At 42.0% G+C, this 22,783-nt stretch overlaps 1 protein-coding gene across 1 annotated transcript in view; it reads right to left on the bottom strand.

Moving 5' to 3' along the window:
• Positions 1-4,475: 4,475 nt before the first annotated feature.
• The window catches only part of LOC126251539 (UPF0489 protein C5orf22 homolog), a 503,866-nt gene continuing 485,558 nt past the window's right edge, over positions 4,476-22,783 (bottom strand). Inside the window, exon 3 of the mRNA XM_049952047.1 lies at positions 4,476-4,791. Coding sequence (XP_049808004.1) covers positions 4,662-4,791 — 130 coding nt within the window. The 3' untranslated portion in view covers positions 4,476-4,661. The remainder of the gene's footprint in view (positions 4,792-22,783) is intronic.

The raw sequence follows: 22,783 nt of genomic DNA on the forward strand, positions 1-22,783 counted from the left end.
TTGAGGTAAGAATTTTCAATTTATTCGGTATGATCTTTCAGAGCCATGACGCAGCACTGCTGACGTTCAAAATTTACCAGTTTAAATTCACAGTCAATTATTGAGAGGTAGTAAGTGATCCACAGTTTTATTGAGAGGTTAGTCACATTGTGTTATTGGTAGGTTACGGAATTTTCTGTTGGGAGATTACACTGAATGTGAATGATATAAATAATTATATTTTTTACTGTTGGGAGGTTTAGGAATGTATCTATTGGGAGGTTACAACATAGGTCGAAACAAGGTACCTGCAGTAGACTACGTTACCTCAAAATTATTGTGATCCTTAAGACAGCCACCTGTGACACATAGGGATGGACAGAAATATGGAAATAACAAAAACACAACACATTTCCATGTCTAATGTGATGTGAGAACACTATCGTCACTCCAAACTGAAACCAGTCATCTCAGAATGATTAAATACAGGTCCTGTATGGTTTTCAAGGGAATCTTATACCATTCTCCCTGCAAAATAGTGGCAAGTCCAGGTGACTATGATGGAGGTACATAGCAATCACACTCCGTTCTTCCCAAAGTAGATCACAAAGGCTCAATAATACCGAGATCTAGTGACTGTGGTCACCAGAGGAGACATGGCAAAATATCCTTGTGCTCACAGAACCAGTCCTGGACGATGCGAGCTGAGCAAAACTGAACGTACTCAGACATTTCTCTCTTTACTTATTCTGATCATCACTAAACTGACACACAATTTTTTAGCGCAACTTAATCTGACTTTCAATAATCCCTACAAAAGAATGTCCCTGACTAACAATAACCTATACCTTTCATGAGTCACTTGTTGTTGTTGTTGTTGTGGTCTTCAGTCCTGAGACTGGTTTAATGCAGCTCTCCATGCTAATCTATCCTGTGCAAGCTTCTTCATCTCCCAGTATCTACTGCAGCCTACATCCTTCTGAATCTGCTTAGTGTATTCATCTCTTGGTCTCCCTCTACGACTTTTACCCTCCACGCTGCCCTCCAATACTAAATTGGTGGTTCCTCGATGTCTCAGAACATGTCCTACCAACCGATCCCTTCTTCTGGTCAAGTTGTGCCACAAGCTCCTCTTCTCCCCAATTCTATTCAATACCTCCTCATTAGTTATGTGATCTACCCATCTAATCTTCAGCATTCTTCTGTAGCACCACATTTCGAAAGCCTCTATTCTCTTCTTGTCTAAACTATTTACTGTCCACGTTTCACTGCCATACATGGCTACACTCCATACAAATACTTTAAGAAACGACTTTCTGACATTTAAATCTATACTCGATGTTAACAAATTTTTCTTCTTGAGAAGCGCTTTCCTTGCCATTGTCAGTCTACATTTTATATGCTCTCTACTTCGACCATCATCAGTTTCTTTTGTTCCCCAAATAGCAAAACTCCTTTACTACTTTAAGTGTCTCATTTCCTAATCTAATTCCCTCAGCATCACCCGACTTAATTCGACTACATTCCATTATCCTCGTTTTGCTTTTGTTGATGTTCATCTTATATCCTCCTTTCAAGACACTGTCCATTCCGTTCCAAGTCCCTTGCTGTCTCCGACAGAATTACAATGTCATCAGCGAACCAGTCCTGGACGATGCGAGCTGTGTGAACATGAGCTTTGTCGTCTTGAAACACAGCATCACCACTGGGGTACAAACATCACACCATAGGATGGACCTGATCAGCCAAAATGGTCACATAATCCTTGGCTGTAATGAGACCTTGCAGAGTAACCATGTCATTCGTGAAGTACCACGAAATGACTGCCCAAATCATTACCGATTCCCCGCCATGTTTCACTCTTGGGCGTAAACTCGGCCAGATGTTGGACGCAGTATGCAGAAAGCTTCGTCCGACCAAATGACTTTCTTCCATTGCTCCGTAGGCCAAATTGTATGGCTTCCACGCCCCGTTCTCCTGTTCCGTGCATTTGCATCACTGATGAGTGGTTTTTTCTGCAGCTACGGTCGCTTCATTTTTCGCCGTCAGTGACCGAGCTTCACCATCACTCAACACACACTTTCACCCACTTTGTGTCTTAGTGGGTAATGTACACACACTTTCCCTGTATGCAGTATAATCTTCGATATGCTGCCTCTTGAAACACAAGATCCTTCGGCCACCTTGGCTACAGAAGCATGCACCAACCAACACCAACAATGGGACTGCTTTCGAATTCACTTAGCGTCAACATAATGCACTCACAACTTCACAGAACACGGTTCTGACCATGACTGACACTTGAAACGTATTGAGAACTTTGCACTGGTGCCGTTCGTGCTCAAATACAAACGCGCAATCTGCAGGTTTCGGTAGTATCTATATTTATGCTCAAGCATGCATTTCTCACGGTGGCTCTGCATTTTTTTTCAATCCCCAGTAGTTACAGTCCTGGTACGACAGGCAAAATATCCTCAGACTGAAATAAAATAACCCCAATTTCAAAGAAGGCAGATGCTGAGAAATACGAATATTACGGAATCATTAGTTTAACTACTCACAGAAGCAAAATAGTAACGCGAATTATGAAGCCATTATAAAAATTTATTTACGTATTGTAAACATCTAGTACTTCAATGGCCATATCATGTCCTTCATACACATCCCCACCAAGCAATTTGAATTTCAACAGCCGCCACAAACATTGGAAATATAGCTCCAACGACTCCAATGGAAGAGATTTAATTTCATGGACTGAAGAAAATCTCCGCCTAATTTACCATACCAAGGGTCGATCCACATTTATATCAACTGCTTGGATTCCTGATCTACATTACCGGAAAAAAATTATTATAGCCGTTTAGAGGTTTCCATTTCACTGAAGAGCAAATGTTGCAACAGTACATGTGGAGTACATGAAATTATTGCATTTACAGATCAGTAGCACAAGCGGTTCTTAGGTACCAAGTATCGACCCATGCTGAAACTCCCATATTAGTATGCGGCGTAGCCGGCGCGAGCGGCAGTGCAGGCGCTGTCTCTGACATCCAGTAAAACAGGTGGCGAAAACTGTCCTAGGATATACATTATTTCACACCTGCTCGATCTGTTTACCTAATTAGGAATGAGCTGCTGGTTGGTGAGTTGCACGGGTCAGTTCTCATGCCATCGTATTCCACAAAGGCTTGATTGAAGATCAGTCCAGAGATCGTGCTGGCCAGGGAAATTTCTGCATTTCTTGCAGTGGACGTTGAGTTTTACGGGCAGTATGTGGGGGAGCATTATCCGTGAGAATAACACATCATCTTCATGTTGCAAGAACAGCAAAATAACAGGTCTAACAGCGTTCTACACATACAGAGCACTGCTTAGCGTCCTCTCCAGAAACACCAAAGGTGAACGACAGTTGAAACACATCGCACACCAAACCGTGAGGCCTGGGATGGGGCCACTGTATCTTGGACGAATGCAGTCCACGAGACAGGACGCACCAGGTCTACATTGTAAGCTGGAGACAACAGCGCAACACTTCACCTTTCAAGCGATTCTCTGACGGCACTAGTCGAGCCTTGCACGTTTCCAAGAAATAATACTCATAGATTACTTGAAAGAAGGCAGAACCACAACTGGAGCCTGTAATGCTTCATTGCTGGATCGTTTGAAACTTGCGTTGGCTGAAAAAAAGCTAAGCCGGTTAAGCAAAAAAGTTCTCTTTCATCAGTATAATGCACTATCCCACACATCAGCAATAACAATGGTGAAAGTACACGAGTTAGGTTTTGAATTGATTCCTCATCCACACTATTAGCCAGACTTAGCCCAAAGTGACTTCTTCCAGTTCCAGACTTGAAACTATGGCCTGCTTGGAAAAAAATTCGTGAAATGAGGAAGTGATAATTACAGTCACCGAGTTCTTTGCCAAGTTTGACAGAATCTGTTTTCCGATAGGATGAAAAACCTGCAGGATTGCTGGACCAAGCACATATCCCTCAAAAGAGAGAAGTGAAATGTGATATTTATGAAACTTTTGTTTGCTTTTTTGCCATATATATGTTCAAACTGTTTCCTTTCCTACTTAAAGCTACTGAAAACCATTCTCAAAGTTTAAAATAACACACTAATTACTGCATTAAGGGTAATTTTTCTGTCAGCGGTGGACAGTTACACTGCTTGATTATGAGAAACGAGTGTTGTAAATTATATGGAGCACAGAATCAACACGGCTTTATCATTAGATAAGAAACCACTGTATTACTAGGTGTGAGAATTTGTCGCGTTTAAGTCCAGATAAGACAGTATCAAGTGCAAGTTTCAGTCGATGCTTAATTTCCGGGATTTCTAGAGACGAGGGTTACCATTTATCGATGTTTGGTTATGTACTGTACCGTACAGTACTGGTTTAGGAATAGTAAGGCTGTGGTCGGTAGTAGTTTCTAGATAAATTAGACAACGTACTCAGGCACAATATTCATTTACTTGTCACAAAAAAGAGTACATTAATTTACGATTCTGCATTACAAAATACCATTCACCAAATCCCCGTGACTTATATCTAACATCAGTCTTTTGAAATGAAACTGTATAAAATTATGCATGGCAAAAACTACTAAGTCTGACGATAAGCGTCAACCTCATACGAAACTAAATAGAAAATGACATGCTAGTGGCAGTCTTCCAGTTGTTCACTGGTCTCCCTCCTCCAGGTAGGCGAGCTGCAGCTTGACTGGGGAGAACTTGAGGCGCAGTTCTTTCAGCACCGCCTCCTGAATGAAGTCCACGTCCTCTGGTGGGCAGTAGTCGTCCTCACTGGACCTGCGAACAGAGGCAAAGGAACTGATGTCAGCGGGGCTTATCTTCACACGGACACATGTGCATGTAAAATAACGCAAGATAGGAGATGCATTAAAAAATAAAGGGAATTTGGCTTTTTTGGGAGAATTTTATTTATTTGTCCATATCACTGATATCGCCCTCCAAATAGTCCCCATTAGATTTTATACGGGAGAGGGGAAATTTGTGGTAGAACCTGACCAAAAGAAGGGATCGATTGGTAGGATACATCCTGAGACATCAAGGGATCACCAGGTTAGTGCTGGAGGGAAGCGTGTTAAGTAAAAGTCGTAGAGGGAGACCAAGAGATGAATACAGTAAGTAGATTCAGAGGGATATAGATTGAAGTAGTTACTCGGAGAAGAAGAGGCTTGCACAGGATAGAGTAGCATGGAGTGCTGCATCAAACCAGTCTTCGGACTGAAGACTACAACAACAACAGATTTTATACACATATGCCAGTACTTTCTCCAACCCCCGAAACACTTCCGGAACTAGATCTCTGGAACAGCTTTTAGCTCTCTCTTCGACGCATGTTTGCTCTCATCTATGCTTGTAAACGCTGGCTCTTTAAGCCACACGGGACCATTTCTGGCGAATACGGAGGCAGGGGCATCGTTGCAGTATTAGTTTTGGCCAGACATTAATGGACAAGCAGTATAGCAGTGAAAAAGCTAGGAACTGTTTCACCAGAAATTTGATAACTCTTTTCGGAATTCTTAAAGCAACCGTCGGGGTTAAACTTGTAAGTGCTGTAAAAAAAAAAAAAAAAAAAAAAAAGTCGTGTGACTAGGGCCTCCCGTCGGGTAGACGCCACTTCAGCGACTTTCCCGTCGATGGGGATGAAATGATGATGATTAGAACGAAACAACACCCAGTCCCTGGGTGGAGAAAATCTCCGATACAGCCGGGAATCGAACCCGGGCCCTCAGGATTGTCATTTTGTCGAGGTGACCACTTGTCGTGTTTGGTCGTTGCGGACATCACATGACATCCATTAAAGTTCGTTTGTTGATCCTTCCACTCAGTTTTTTTTTATTAGAGAGGTCAACCAGCTCTCTGAGCGAACACGATGAGCTACCGTGACGGCTGTGTACTACTTCAAACGCAATGGTAAAGGGAGGCGGGTTGCAGAGTGGTGTAGCAGCTGTCGTCATAGGGAAGTCAGACAGGAGCAGAAATGATTAGTGAACACGTAAGTACAGTAAGCAGAAGTTTTACTTATCTTTTAGCTTCCTCCAAGAGCTTCAAAGAAACTTTACAAAACAAAAAAACAGCAGCAAAGTCTAGCTATTGCAAGAAGCAAAAGAGCGTTGTCCAGTATGAGGCTCCCGTTAGTAACACACGACCAAACTGACGAGGACTGACTAAAACTGAAGACTGTGACTCAGAGTGGGCAGCTACGCTGCTGCGGGCCATCCTGCTCGTATATTATAGCGGCAGAGGGCGCTCGTGCCGGCCGGTGTGGCCGAGCGGTTCTAGGAGCTACAGTCTGGAACCGCGCTGTCGCTACGGTCGCAGATTCGAATCCTGCCTCGGGCATGGATGTGTGTGACGTCCTTAGGTTAGTTAGGTTTAAGTAGTTCTAAGTACTAGGGGACTGATGACCTCACAAGTAAGTCCCATAGTGCTCAGAGCCATTTGAACCATTTTCGAGGGCGCTCGTGGTCAGAGCCGCTGAAGGCGTGGCTCAGCAGACGCACATCGTTGTATCCACTGGGCCCCGAGCGACTACAGTTGGCGTCTGTGGGAAAGGCGCATTTCTGTTGCCAACTGTGAGAGCCGGCGAGGGTGGTATCGATCTACAGGCTTTGCATAAAAAATAATGAGACTCAGCTTGTGAATCAAAATTTACTGTAGATATCGCGACAACCACTTAGTACACAGCCGGCCGGAGTGGCCGTGCGGTTCTAGGCGCGTCAGTTTGAAACCGCGTGACCCCTACGGCCGCAGGTTCGAATCCTGCCTCGGGCATGGATGTGTGTGATGTCCTTAGGTTAGATAGGTTTAAGTAGGTCTAAGTTCTAGGGGACTGATGACCTCAGATGTTAAGTCCCATAGTGCTCAGAGCCATTTGAACCATTTTTGAACTTAGTACACTTCAATGTATAACCCTTGATAGTCAACAACCCGCTGCATGCGAGATTTCCACGCTTCAAACGCTGCCGCGAACGCTGAGTCCGGGATGGCCTTCAAAGCCCTCGTCGTAGCGGCTTGGACCTGCTCCAACGTCCCATGACGGTGTCCTTTTGGGGAAGTTTTAAGTTTTAGGAACAAAAAAAAAAAAAAAAACGTCTGGCGGGGCCTCATCGGGACTGTAGGGCGACTGGGCAATCTTTGGAATCCCTTTCTTGCCCAGGTTGCTGGCCACCATGAAGCAGGTGTGACTCGGCGCATTGCCATGATGCATCTCCCAATCATCGGTGATGGCTGGCCTCACGTGATGAACCCTGGCTTTCAGTCTCTTGAGCGCATCGCAATAAAAAGCACTGTTGACAGTTTGGCCTTGGGGCACAAATTCAAGATGAACCACGCCCCTGACATCGAAAAACACAGTCAGGATGGCTTTCATCTTCGATTTGCTCATGCGAGCCTTTTTTGGATGTGGGGATGCTACTGTGTGCCATTCGGCATTCATACGCTTTACTCCGGGTCGTACTGAAACACCCAGGTTTCGTCTCCGGTGATAACGTTATCTAAAAATTGAGGATCAGCTTCAAGGCTCTAGAGATTGTCTTGGCAGGCGTCCACACGTGCTTGCTTTTGAATGTCTGACAAAATCTTGGGGACCATCTTGGCGCAGATCTTCCTCATCGACAATTTTTTGGTGATGATGTTGTGCACTGTCAATTTATCAAGTGTGAGGTCGTCTGCTATCATCCTGACACTCATCCGACGGTCGATGTTCAATAAAATGCGCACAAGGTAGATGTTTTTGTCAGTTTTTCTGGTTGACGGGCGTCCGGTGCGGTCCTCGTCCTGAACGCTGTCCCGGCCCTCTTTAAAGCTCTTCACCCACCTGAAAACCTGGGCTTTTGACAGGCAGTCATCGCCGTAGGCTTGCCGACCCATAACCAACGTTTCCCTACCCGATTTTCCTAGTTTCATACAAAACTTGATGGCGAAACGTTTCTCGATGGTTTGCTGCACGCTGCGCCACGATCGACGACTTTGCGACGTGTCCACTCAACGCACGATGCTGCCGAGACAGGAGCCCCCAAGCGACTGGCACGCCGCGCGTTTTCGGCCAGACACCCCACCACCACCAGTCCTCCCGCGCGAGTCGCGCTGCAAAGTACAGTAGCGTCAGCAAAAAATCAGTCTCATTACTTTTTATTCAAACCTTGTATGATACCACAGTAAGTAGTATTCATTACTGATCATCAAACCTTGTGACAAGAACTCAAGGTCCTTTATACCACAAAAATCGAAGCTTCACATTTGACCGTACTTGTCAAGCTATCTTCGGTCCTGGTGGTCTAGGATTATTCCACTGGGGCTACTGAGTCTTAGTTTCGAAGCCATAACTCTAAACACATGTTTTGTCACATATTATGACACATTTCAGTAGTTCCTTACGGGGCAGTCAAACGAAAGCGAGACAAAAGGGAAAAAAGTAATAAACTTTTTATTATTTCAAAAGTAATCGCCACAACTATTAAAACATTTATCCTTCTGTGAGACAAGTTCGTCAGTACCCTCACGGAAAAATGTTTGTGCTCGCCTATGGAACCACGATTGTACCCACGCATGAGCTGCATGCCTGCTTACAATCGTGGTTCCGTGAACAACAGAAAAAATTTTCCACCGAGCCACTGATCGTCTTGTCCCACAATGGGGTAAAGGTATTAATAGTTATGGCAATAACTTCTGAAATAGTAACCAGTTTACTTGCTTTTTTCCATCTGTTCAAAAATGGTTCAAATGGCTCTGAGCACTATGAGACTTAACTACTTTGGTCATCAGTCCCCTAGAACTTAGAACTCCTTAAACCTAACTAACCTAAGGACATCACACACATCCATGCCCGAGGCAGGATTCGAACCTGCGACCGTAGCGGTCGCGCGGTTCCGGACTGTAGCGCCTAGAACCGCTCGGCCACCCCGGCCGGCATTTCCATCTGTCCCGTTTCCATTTGACTGCCCCTTAAACATCATTGTTAGCCGGCCGCCGTGGCCGAGCGGTTCTAGGCGCTTCAGTCCGGAACTACGCGGCTGCTAGGGTCGCAGGTTCCAATCCTACCTCGGGCATGGATGTGTGTGTGTCCTTACGTTAGTTAGGTTTAAGTAGTTCTAAGTCTGCGGGACTGATGACCTCAGATGTTAAGTCTCATAGTGCTTAGAGCCATTTCAACCATACTCTTAGCAGGCTCACAAAAAGCAATATTTAACATTTCTTAAACTTTGTTGCGCTTTATTTTTTCCTTATAGGAATATTTAAAACAAGTACTCAAATACTCTGATCTCTTTATCTTTTTTGTTCTTCAGTCCAATGGCTGGTTTGATGCGGTCCATCACGAATTACTCTCTTGTGCCGGACTCTTTCATCTCACAGTAGCACTTGAAACCTAAGTGCCAGATTATATGTAGGATGTACTCCATCCTCTGTCTACCCTAACAGTTTTAGCCTCTGGTACCACGAACGTAATTCTGTGACAACACACCTCCTATCATCCTGTCCCCTCTTACTATCACTGTTTTTCACACTTTCCTTTGTTCGCCGATTCTCCAGAGAAACTCTCTCTTATTAGGCCATCCAATCTTCAGTATCCTTCTAGAGCACCAAATCTCACCGTTTCTTGTTTTACTGTATTCCCACAGTCCGTGCTTCACTACCATACAATACTGTGCTCTAATCATATATTCCAAGAAATTTCTTCATGTACAGAAAGACGTCTTCCCTTGTGCTTCTCAACTTTTCATGTCTTCCTTTCTTCGTCAGTTTGAGACGTGGCAGTGGTAAGTCACTGTATTGCAAACGCCAGAATTAATAGAGCTGATAGGTGGAAATAATGAAGGAGAGAAGGAGTCAGGTTGAAACACACCGTACCCTTCCTACAAAAGTGACGTAACACAAAAATCTACATTTTTCGGTTGTTACTATGACAGTGTTGAAACAGTACCTCATCAATTACCAAAAGTGTGTTTCTGTAGCTTCATAATTTGGCCATTAGCGAGCAGTTGCGTCACTTCAATTGTATGGAGAAGGAACGTGCTCCTAACTATAATAGCGTTGCACTGTTAGTTGAGCAGTGAATTCCATACTGAACGGATCGTTGTTAAGTAGTCCGAAACTGTGCTATTTTTAGTAGTTGTGTCGTACTTTTGATTTGAAGTCACAAAAAGCAGTGTGATATTTCCCTTGCTAGCACTTTAGTTAACCAATGTGAGCGTAGAGCGCTTAAATAATTTAAAAAATGCCAGTTTTGAAGACTCATTTCCGGGAATATGGAGTTACATCTGTTTGAATGACTAGAGTAAAACGTTCCATTTATGTACTTCGGTCATAAAAAGTCCGTTATTTTCTAATTTAACCATCGCTGGCTCTCCCATGTAAAACAACACTGTTGATTTCAGTGTGAAATGTAATATTTACGACGATGTACTGTTGATGTTTTGAGCTGCTTCACTTTAGAGGAAATCTAACGTTCTCAGTTTTGTCGTTTTTGAAGAAGTAGATAGGGTATTTTTATTGGGTCACTTTTAATAAAATACTCGTACATTTCCTTTCCTGTTCCCTTTTCATGCAGAATAATGACGTTGCCGTCAGGGCGTTCGCTTGTCACATTGGACAGTAACACAGAGTATAGACATTCTGCTAATCTGGAATGCATTCAAGGGAAAGAACCCCATGAAACAAATCCAAGTAATGAGGTAGCAAATGGAAGAACGTAATACAGTACTTCATGAGCTACATTTTCACAGAACTGCATCATCCTTAATGATATCCTATAATGAAATCGGATCCTATAATGAAATCGGATCAATTGTTGCTTCTACTAGTTATGAAGGAAGCAGAACTGACATTTTTGCTGTTGCATGTAGGTCAGAAAGTTCTGTCCGCATGCGTCTGACAAAAGTGAAAGGAAAACAACAATAATGTATTTCTGCCGGCCAGAGTGGCCGAGCGGTTCTAGGCGCTTCAGTCTGGAACCGCGCGACCGCTACGGTCGCAGGTTCGAATCCTGCCTCGGGCATGGATGTGTGTGATGTCCTTAGGTTGGTTATGTTTAATTAGTTCTAAGTTCTAGGGGACTGATGACCTCAGCAGTTAAGTCCCATAGTGCTCAGAGCCAATAATGTATTTCTGCAGTAGACTGTGACCATATTGATGTATTAAATGATGACTCAATAGAAGATCGAAATTTTACTGTCAATTCCTGTGACGATTATAGGTCTGAAAGTACAGATGAAAGTAACTTTCTAACAGATGTCGAAACTGAGATGAAGAAAGGGAAGAAAAAGAGACAGAATCTCGAAAATTGGGCAGTTAGAACAGCTAAAATAATGAGAAATTCTGGAAGAGCATGTATGTCGTCTTTAAAGACAAAGGCAGAATATCCAGAAAAAAAGAGCCCCACCATCTGCAGCGAATTTAGACTACTGAGTTGGGAAAAAATTAATGACGTTCAACAAGAAATATTTGATAGCTATTGGGATCATTCAGATATACAGAGGCAATGGGGATATATAGCTGCATACAATTGGCCTGCTAAAACGAAGCATCGCCATTCAACCACACAAGAATTCAGAAATTGAATACAGCGTTTTATTTGGAATGAATGATACGCTTATTAGGGTTTTAAGTACATTTTTCAGGACAGTTATTGAAATAAACGAGCGACCCGTCCGAATGGATTTGATGAAGAAATCTGAAATCGGATTTGTTGAGGCTGATAAAAGATAAAATCATGAATCCTACAGTAGATTCTGAAATAAAAGGCAGTGTAAGGAATTTTGTTAATGCTATACGCAGAGTTGAATCACTCTATTTAAGGGTTCAGACTAATCGTGAATTTACTGAATGTAGCAAAAGTTTGGCAGATTTCTATCACGGCTATTAAGAACGTCTTGAGAAGCAATGTTTACTATTTGTTAATGCAGTAATGTTTAATCGCATATTCGGTGGTAAACAACATTTAATTGCATATTCAATCGTAAATTTAACACATATATTTATATACCAAGAAAAGATTAGTGCGACAGATATAAACTGTTAAAAGTGCAGATGAAAAGTGCAAAAACATTTTGCTTGACTTATAATCAGCATCAAGAAGAGAAAAGCTGTCCCTTAAAGAGAAGGATGCTGACAAGTACAAACTAAATGTCGCTGTTTATGATCTTCAGGCTATTATGGCGCTACCTAATGGTATGGCTACAATATTTTATTATAAGTGTACAATTTTACATTTAGTGATCTCGTTGCAAACTAAGCCGAATGCTTTTTTTGGTCAGTAGGGATACAAGGAGCTGTGAGAATTGGAAGCTGCATACTGCACTATATAGCACTGCTAGATGAGAGAGCTGGTAAACAGAGCATAAAGAGCTTATTTTCTGTTCAGATAAATGGTGTGAACAGTGAAGGAATAAGTATTTTTCCGCAGTTACTGGCATGCTTTACATTAACAAAATAGTCGTAGTATCCCTTATTAATTTTTGATACAAAGGCATTCGCAGAATGAAGGCGATAATGTACGTTGCATAATTCAGAAGAGGTGAAAAGGCATTTGAAATGTAGGGCTATCTATGTGCCAGGACAGTGTGCTACATGAATCAGTAGGGAAAAGAATAGGGGAGCACTACATCGCATACATCAGTTGACTTAAGATGATTTTTATGATGTGAAAGCTTTGCAGGAAGAGAGGGATACGAGTTTTAACCTGGGCATGGACAAGAAGAAACTGAAGTGGCATGACATTAAGGTAGTAAATGTCAAAAGAGAAAGTCCCGATGCATTCTTCTACAAGACATCTGACACAGATACGAAGTTGAAGAGCGTTACTGTGCATATCTTGAATACTAGGCTTTTGAAGTCTTCGAAGATCTTTAGGCAGATTGTCAGCATGGCTAAAGTGTTAATATATAACACTGCATATACATAATATATAACACATCATTTTAATCGTTTGTTTGCTAGTATCAGGACTGTTTTCATTTTCAGACTGGTTAAAGCTTATACTAATCAGTTTCCTCTGCTTGAAATAAGAAGAAGTATATTCAACATCTCATCGATAAAAACATCATTCCAAAGAATTATTATATTTCTTATTATTAAGATGGTACCAACATCTGTTGAGTATTTGAACTGTTCATTATGATTCAGTCATTTTAGCGTCTCAAAACTGTTAGACTTTTATAAGGCTAAATGAAACTATCATTTGACTTATTTATAGCTCTGAGTTTGTGAGAGTTTTTTTTAATATATCTAATTTCGAGAAACGTATTGTGTTTCCAGCAATGGACGCAAAGACTTATTAGTCAAAATCTATCCTCCACAATGGATGACTTAATTAGAAATAAAAATTATTAATTAACATAAATTGAACATCAAAAGTGTCATACGTATATGTTTCCAGAAATGTGCCAGAACTCTAAATAATCACAGCTATCTCTGATCAAAGCACTAAAAGTGACACAATTAAAATATAGGACAATGCTTTAGGGTTCACACTGAAAATGACTGAAATAAATATGATCCTGGTTTCATATACATTCCTGTTAGTGCTGATAAATTTGTTTGCCTTAATAATATTGCATTGTTACCAAAAATAGTTTTATTGATTAATCGAAAACCTGACTTTTGGGTTCTCACTTTTGTAGCATGCGTGCGATATGTAGATGAACGTGAAGTTTTACAATCCGAACTAGGAATCATGAGAAATTTGAATTTTTATTGAGCTTAGTGATCCGGGTTCATAGTAGCCGGTGGTGGACGAGAGCAGCCATTGTCGTGCAGTAAAACGTTTGTGCTCATAAAAAAATGCAAGTTAGCACGGCGGTAATTAAGACTGTGGCGTCTGGAGCTCAGAAAGCCTGGTGTAAGAATAGTAACAGCGACCAAAAGCGAAAATATGGTGTCGTTTCCGGAGCTGAACACCTCTCATCAGCTACAGCTTCGTGGAACAACCCAAGACAAGGCAGGAGGGGAAAGAAGAAAGAGTCCCTCATACGATTACGGACTGTCGGAGTTAGGTGGTAGGAGAAAGTAGCTCATGCATCAATATGAGAGGGTCTCCATTGGAGTCTCTCATCTGAGCCAGTACATATGAGAATCTTTAATATTCTTGTAGTGAATCCTTTGACGTCATTGCAGCAAAAAAATGTTAGCAGTGGGGGTTGGCGAGCCATTGTTTGGGAAGAATGCAGCTGGTGTTGCAAGAGGTCGGAAGTGAGGCTGACATCAACTCCAGCCCTCTAGCATAATAAGCTTAGTTTTTGCTCATGTTGAGTTAATAACATCTGATCATATAGAATCACACAGGCAGTGATGAAGTATATTTTTATTTGTGTCAGTCTATTCAGATCTTGAGGAGGCTTTATGTCATCCTTTAAATTAATCTACACAGACTAAGATGGTGGCCGATAATGCGTAAAGCTTACCCCATTCGATGCACAGTCACTCCAATTCACGTATGTAAGTAGAATACTGTGAGTAACTCGGTGTTTACTGCCCCAGTGTAAACGATTATATCGGTCGTGAGGACCACTTGATCGCGACGATGGGCTTAGACTATTTTTATGTCTTGGGGAATATGGCGTTGTTAATTACCAGTACAGCCTTAACTATCCCAGGGGTGTGGTTTTAAACCCCGCGTGACGGAGCATAAATTATACCTGTACACCGCACAGCTTAGCAGAGCTGTGGCAGCACCCCCTATAGAGGAAAGCCTGCGCGCCCGCTCAGTGACGTCACGCACATAGTCTGGTGCCGGTGCTCGCAGTCCGTTTGGCCACAGCAATAGACTGTTAAGGGAACCGCACGAGGAGAATTCGTAAACAAATCTGACATACCTCTCTCATGAATTACAACATTTCCTTTCTTAAATGACCCAGTTCTTTTGTCTGTTACTTATTTCTGCATACCTTTTAGCCCCGACGAAAAAAATGGCTGTAATAACTTTCACTATCTGAGGCATCATCATCATCATCATCATCATCATTTAAGACTGATTATGCCTTTCAGCGTTCAGTCTGGAGCATAGTCCCCCTTATACAGTTCCTCCATGATCCCCTATTCAGTGCTAACGTTGGTGCCTCTTCTGATGTTAAACCTATTACTTCAAAATCATTCTTAACCGAATCCAGGTACCTTCTCCTCGATCTGCCCCGACTCCTCCTACCCTCTACTGCTGAATCCATGAGTCTCTTGGGTAACCTTGCTTCTCCCATGCGTGTAACATGACCCCACCATCTAAGCCTGTTCGCCCTGACTGCTACATCTATAGCGTTCATTCCCAGTTTTTCTTTGAGGCATCTGAGGCATCAAAACTCCCAAATGAATCGACCCATTTCATTGTAGTTTATTTTAAAGTTGCTTTAATGGGGATTGTCACGACTTGTTTGATGACAGTCTGGTTAGCCGTTCAAAGACCGTCAGCTACACAAAGTGCAAGTGTTTGCCGTCAGTGTGCTCTTTTCCAATACCATTCCTAAACTGTGAGTGCTGTAGTATAAATTGTAAATCTCGAAAAGGCCAATCTAAACGTCTGCAACGGTATATATTTATCTTTTATGGCTGACCACCATTCACCATTCTTCCGTTTTGTAGTTCCTGTGTAAGACGATTTTTAATGACAAAAATTTTGATTGAAAGCCACCCGCAAAAGATTCCCGTATGCTCTCGCGGACTTTCTATTAGGGTTTTTGTTTTGTTTTTTAAGTTAAATATTGCATCACTTTGACGCAGGTCTAATAATGTGGACGGCATTTTGCAAAGTAGCACACTGGCAGCTAACATTTTACGGACACTGTTATTGCCGCTGTTTATTCCTTATGTAGCAAAATCCATTTTAAAACCTGATTGGATAATATACCTGTGAATTAAAAAAAGAAACATGAAAATTGGGCAAATAGTGTTCGAATTATAGAGAGGCACTGGTAATAAGCAGTTGTATAAGTCGTTTCAAAAACTAACACTGCCATGAAAGACATGTTCTACATATGTTTTAGTCCACCATTTCAGCAACCTTGTATTCATGCTTTTTTTAAATTTAAAGAAATTTCTCCTGTTAATAGTTTTTAAGTGAAATGCAGTTCTAATGAATGATATGATATCTCTTCTCAGTTTGTGCACCTTTCCCTAAGAAACTTTCTTTCCATTAAGAAAATCTCACTGACCCAAGATGAGTATGTAATGGCATTGCCATAAAGTTTTGGTATGCCAATACAAATTTCAATGAATTCTAGCCGGCCGGTGTGGCCGAGCGGTTAAAGGCGCTACAGTCTGGAACCGCACGACCACTACGGTCGCAGGTTCGAATCTTGCCTCGGGCATGGATGTGTGTGATGTCCTTAGGTTAGTTAGGTTTAAGTAGTTCTAAGTTCTAGGGGACTTATGACCACAGCAGTTGAGTCCCATAGTGCTCAGCGCCATTTGAACCAATGAATTCTCTTTTGCACGGGGTGCTGGCTGTGGCGACTTGAAAGTCTAAATTCATACGCGAGTAACTTTTCCTTTTTTTGTTAATATTTGCAGCCATTTTCTTTCAAGGTAGTAGTGTCGTGTTGATCGGACGCAGTTACGGTCGCGTGAGTCTGGTGGATTTTGGTTCAAATGGTTCAAATGGCTCTGAGCACTATGGGACTCAACTTCTGAGGTCATTAGTCCCCTACAACTTAGAACTAGTTAAACCTAACTAACCTAAGGACATCACAAACATCCATGCCCGAGGCAGGATTCGAACCTGCGACCGTAGCGGTCTTGCGGTTCCAGACTGCAGCGCCTTTAACCGCACGGCCACTTCGGCCGGCTGGTGGATTTTGTTAAACACAATTGTAAAAGGACTGGTCAACGAAGACGAGACTGATTTTTTTCGCAGATGTTTATTACTCCATTTCAATATTTACATGATCAATTTCAGAATACTCCTCTCCTACTTGAATGCACTTCTTATGGCGTCTCTGCAAGTCGTCGAACACCTGGTGAACGCCGTTCTTTGTCAAGTCCTTGAGAACTGAATCGCCTCGCTTTTCTTCATCACTGCTTCAGAATTCTCAAGTCGAATGTCCTGAAGCTTTGCCTTTAGTGATGAGATTAAAAACAAATAAGATGATGATAGATCTGGGCTATAAGGCGGATTCAGTACAGAGGCAATGATGAACTGAGCCTGAAACTGTATGACTTGATTAGCAACGTGAGGCCATGTGTTGCCATGATGAAGTCGCCACCCAATCCGATAAAGTTCTGGTCGTTTCCTTGCAGTGTGCTTCCTCAGTTTAGCCAATACTAACGAATAGTATGCTGCTGTTACAGTGGTGTGCGTGGGAACTGCGTGCTGGTAATCATTCCATGACAGCAAAAATTTGTCATCACCATCACTTTCCCTGCAAATCGAACAAGTTTCGCCGAGTTTGTTATTGGAGAACCCGGTGATTTCCACACTGTGCCGGTTCTTTTTCCTTCATTACCATAATGATGCAGCCACGAATCATCACCAGTGATAATGGATACCAGAAACGCATCTCCTCCATCAGCGAAGAGACACAGCATCTCACGCCTTATCTCCATCAGCACAGGCTTTTGTTCGGGAGTCAACATATGTGGCATTCATCGGGGACAAGCAAGAGTCATAAGGAGACGATCATGCGTAATCGCAAAGACACCTCGATATGAAATTCTTTGCACTTCACTGAGATTACGTAATGTTAACTGCCGATATTGACGGACGATCACAGCAGCTGGGTTGATCTTGACTGTCACAGCACAAGCCGATACATCAAGCCCACATTGCTTAACATGGACAAGTCGGCCTTCTTTGAAGTTCTTGAACCACCTAAGCATTGTTGCACGCATCTTTATCGTACGCTTTCTGCAACTTTTCGTAAGTTGCCCCTGTGGTTTAAACGCACGCAGAATTTTATTGCGCCGCACCGCTCCGCTATCGTCACCTCCATTGTTAGGTAAACGAAATGCAAAGTGTGTCTACAAAATAGAGCATTACTACCAACCTACCGATACGAGAGTGCTGCTGCCTATGAATATTATACATAAAAATCTGCTCTTTCTAAATATTTACGGCACAGATAGGAAACTGTCACAAAAGGTATAGGAAAAAACTCTCAGTTTTTGTACATCGACAAAGACGGAGGACACTGGGTCTCAGCAATATGTTTAGATTTTCACCTTATTTGTGCATTAGTCATTTACCGTGTACTGACGTATCCCAGAGTGCTGTTGCCTTAGGGCAAATTATCGTCAGAATTCAGATGTTGGAGCGCAACATACTAGCAGTTGCACTACAGGCAAGGGCAGGTTAAAGTTTAACAGGTTGAGTATGTGTGGATGGATTTCGAAGATACAGTTGGTCTGCGATGCAACTGAGTCACGCACTCTTGTTAGGCGTCTGCTTACTGGTACAGTCAGTTTGTTCATGGCACGATGTCGGTTAGGATTTGCTCAGTTACTTTCTCGTGCTGTAAACTGATGTCTTTCGTTTCGGCTATCACAAAATAGGCTAAATGTCTCTGATAGGTCTGAGCACTATGGGACTTAACTTCTGAGGTCATCAGTCCCCTAGAACGTAGAACTACTAAAACCTAACTAACCTAAGGACATCACACACACCCATGCCCGAGGCAGGATTCGAACCTGCGACCGTAGCGGTCGCGCGGTTCCAGACTGAAGCGCCTAGAATCGCTCGGCCACCACGGCCGGCAATAGGCTAAATCAAATTAACTACAAACATGAGAGCAAGTAATGGAGATGTAAGTCATGTGCTATTTCGCATCAAAAACTACAAAATTCCTTCAGTTCGTCTGCTTTGTGGTCCTCAGTCTTGATGTTAAGATTATCACCAATTTAATTTTACTTACATCTCATTATGTTATTTTTTTTCTTAGGTTTACTGCTTTTCATATTCTGTACCCATTATACTGTTCATCACTTTCTCTATAGTCTGATGTTTCTTCATCACTTCCACTACGGACGACAAAGTCATCAGCGAATTTCCGGATCTTATCATTGGTACCCTTCTGCTGTGAGTTTTAATCACACCCTTGCCACAATAACAACTTTCAGAACTGTTCTTTCTTATGTGTATTCTATATCGCAGACATAATGCAAAGAACAAGTTCGTTTGCGTAACTATCATCCGCAACAAACACAGATATATTCATTCTGTAAATAAAAACCCCCTTGTTCTTGCTGTACTGTATTTTATTTGTTCTAGAGTATGGGCGCATTCCGCCCTCTGTTTTAAGGCATTTTTAGTGGAATCTAGATTGATACAGTTTCCTCTCAGCCGGTGACATGCTGGAGGTCGCTCTATGACTTCATTCATGAAACATAAGCACATTTTCATGTTACGACCTTTTTTCTTCACATATTTCATGTTCTATGCGCTAACTGCTGTGGAGCACTAGTAGTCTTCTGTCATTAGTTGTAGATATTTTACCAAGAATAGTGATTGAAAGTCGTAACTACCGTGTGTTCACTTTATGTCTCTTCGTGTTTGGTTTGTTTACACACATGCTGCCAACCTAGCGAAGTATACACTGAAGACTAACGTCTATTCATTTCTGTTCTCTCTCTCTCTCTGTGTGTGTATGTGTGTCAGTAAGTAGAGAAGTAGAGAGAGAAAGAGTATGTATATGTGTGGATTATTATTGTATATATATATATATATATATATATATATATAGTTTACATATCAGTCATTTAGAACGAGCTCCAGAAAGTTGAATAGCTGTCAGAGAGTGGCTAAAAGTTTCGGTATTCAGTGGATTTGAGTTTTGGTTTTAATGTTTAGTGGAAGGGTTCATGGACGATTGTGTGGGTAGGGGACGGATGATATTATTATGATAAAAATCCTCTGTTCGAGTTTTACGCTTTTATTATGTCTATTAATGTAAACAGTGAGTTGTTTGTCTTGCGCACTTGATCAGCCAATAGGAGTTTCTTTTCTGCTTTTTTATGTGGTAATTTTCTTACAGCATTAGCAGGTCGTTTTTATTGTTAATTCTAATTATTTTCATGTCTTCGACTCTAGAAGTTAGTTTATGATTGTATTCTCTTAGGTGTTCTGTAAATGTGGAGCAATTTTGTTCCATACTTCCAGGCTCTCATGTGTTCTCCCTTCTAACATGAAATGTTCTGCCTGCTTATCCTATGTATCTTCCTTCACAAGTGTTACACAGCAAGTGATATATATCTGCTTTCTGGTACATTTCTGTCTTTTGTCGGATTCAAAATGGTTCAAATGGCTCTGAGCATTATGGGACTTAACTTCAGAGGTCATCAGTCCCCTAGAACTTAGAACTACTTAAACCTAACTAACCTAAGGACATCACACACATCCATGCCCGAGGCAGGATTCGAACCTGCAACCGTAGCGGTCGCGCGGTTCCAGACTGTAGCGTCTAGAACCGCTCGGCCACTCTGGCCGGCTGTCAGGTTTAGGGTGCATTTTTGGATACAATTGTCTGTTGTGCACGCTTTATAATGCAAGAAAATCACAGTCTTTTCACGAACTTAGAAGGGATATATCAATTAAGACACTTTGTTGAGCTGTTCAGCTAAATAATTAGAAGCAGGCGCAATCACGTGTTTCGCTGTGAATGGACCGTTTAAACGGCACAAAGGCAATCTAATCTTGTCTGAGCCTTCCTATCGACGCTTACCGGGTGCAGCGGCGCTGCCATGGATGAGTAATGCATTAAGTCGAAGTCAATTTCTGTTGATCGTTTCTAAACTACGTGTTACGAATGTATGGTGATAACTTAGAGTTTGCTCAATAATTGCGCAGCAGACCGAGGTTAATGATCTTGACCTGTAATTCTGCGGGTACATTTTTTTTTCTTCTTATATACGGGAGCCATCTTCGCTTTTCTCCATTCGTTGGAGACTTGGAGATTCGCGATAAATGCAAGCCAATTACGAGGTCAGTGCTGAAGAATGCTTACTCTAAAACCGAACCGTGGCCGAGCGGTTCTAGGCACTTCAGTCTGGAACCGCGCGACGGCTACGGTCGCAGGTTCGAATCCAGCCTAGGGATGCCTCTCTGCGCTAGGGATGCCTCTCTTTAGGTCCTCCATAGAGAGCGCGTGCGATGTCATGGGCTTTCTGACGGTGGGCTTTGCGATCCGTGATGTGTCCGACCACAAATATTTTAGCCGTAGGTTTTTCAACGGTCAAAGGAATCTGCAACAGAGGGGAGGCTCTTCTGAATAAAAAAATACCTTCGCATTTTATCCACACTTAGGACTCGTTTTGCATGTAGTACATATTCATGTTTAATGCTGTTTTGCTTTTTTATTCTTCCTTTTCTTTACTGTCATCTTTTTTTCTTTCTACAACACTACAGCAGCAAATGATTAAACTTCTTGTCTTATTTTACGGATTCTTCATTCAGTTTTTTGTAAGAAAATAAGAGAATTTAAACACGACCTTAAATCCTTATAATGTCTTTTAGCCTTTTCTTATTTCTTTTTCGAAGGGGCAGACCAATGGGATATTTTTAGTTTCAAATATAGCATTTACACCGTCCTCCTTCAGCTTACACACCAGGGAGTTAAGATTTCTATGCCAACCTTCGACAGAATTCGTGTTCCTGTGCCTGTGGTTAAAAACATTCCACATTTCAGTTGGTATACTTGAATTTTCCATACATTGATTCGTCATATAGAATTTCATGACCTTTCTGCACAGGGCATTTCCTCCATTATGACGATCCACACTTCATCAGCACTATTTGGTGGAAGACGTGCGACTGCAACAAAAATGAGGAAAAATATCGGACTTCTTCTCTATCCTTGTATTCCTCCGTTAATGCCAGTTTTTGTATTGTCCTGCCGGCCGGTGTGGCCAAGCGGTTCTAGGCGCTTCAGTCTGGAACCGCGCTACCGCTACGGTCGCAGGTTCGAATCCTGCTTCGGGCATGGATGTATGTGATGTCCTTAGGTTAGTTAGGTTTAAGTAGTTCTAAGTTCTAGAAGACTGATGACCTCAGATGTTAAGTCCCATAGTGCTCAGACCCATTTGTATTGTCCTCCACAGACAATGGTTAAAGGGATATATCGAGGAACACTGTTTCCATAAATTTCATTGTAGCCATTTTAAAGTGTAGCACTGCTGGTGCCAGCCAGGCATCTTATTTTTCATTCCATAAAAAAATCTTTCATATGTATTTTGACTTTTGTCTGGGAGCAAAGCAAATAAAACAAGAAATACCTTTATCTGTTCTTCTGTGCTTCCGATGGCAACGTATATGATGTACAGCTGTGTGAATTGTTTGGAACATCTGTCAAATATTCAAGAACAGACCGATCGTCAGATTTCGAAAAAAATTTACCTTAATTTAATTTCAAAAAGCCGTCACTCAGTCGGATCTCCAAACTAGTATCGGGGTTGTGGGACGTCCTGATAGCTTAAGCTTTCTTGCTATACAAAACTCAGTCTTCGTGTTCTCATAATTTGGCATATTTGTGACAAAATGTAAACCTTTATCTTTCAGGACTTGGGATTCGTCTTTCAAAATTTTAAAAACAAGCACTGTCTTTTTTTTAGAAGGGAAACTTCCCATCGCAGCACCCTCACATTTAGTGGTAAGATGGCCCAGTGGGTAGCCGCGAAATACTGAAGACAGATCAAGCATGAAAACAGGAAGAAGGTGTACTGAACTGTGAAAAAAGAAGCAAAATTTAAACAGTGTACGGCCCAAGGCGAAGATGAGCAACATCGAGTGATTTTGAATAGCGATGGCACCGTGGTTATGTGGTCACAGTGTTGGACTGCGAAGCGGGAGATACGTGATCAACTC

Source organism: Schistocerca nitens, chromosome 4 (assembly GCF_023898315.1).
Source record: "Schistocerca nitens isolate TAMUIC-IGC-003100 chromosome 4, iqSchNite1.1, whole genome shotgun sequence".
In the NCBI taxonomy this organism is placed as follows: Eukaryota; Metazoa; Arthropoda; class Insecta; order Orthoptera; family Acrididae; genus Schistocerca; species Schistocerca nitens.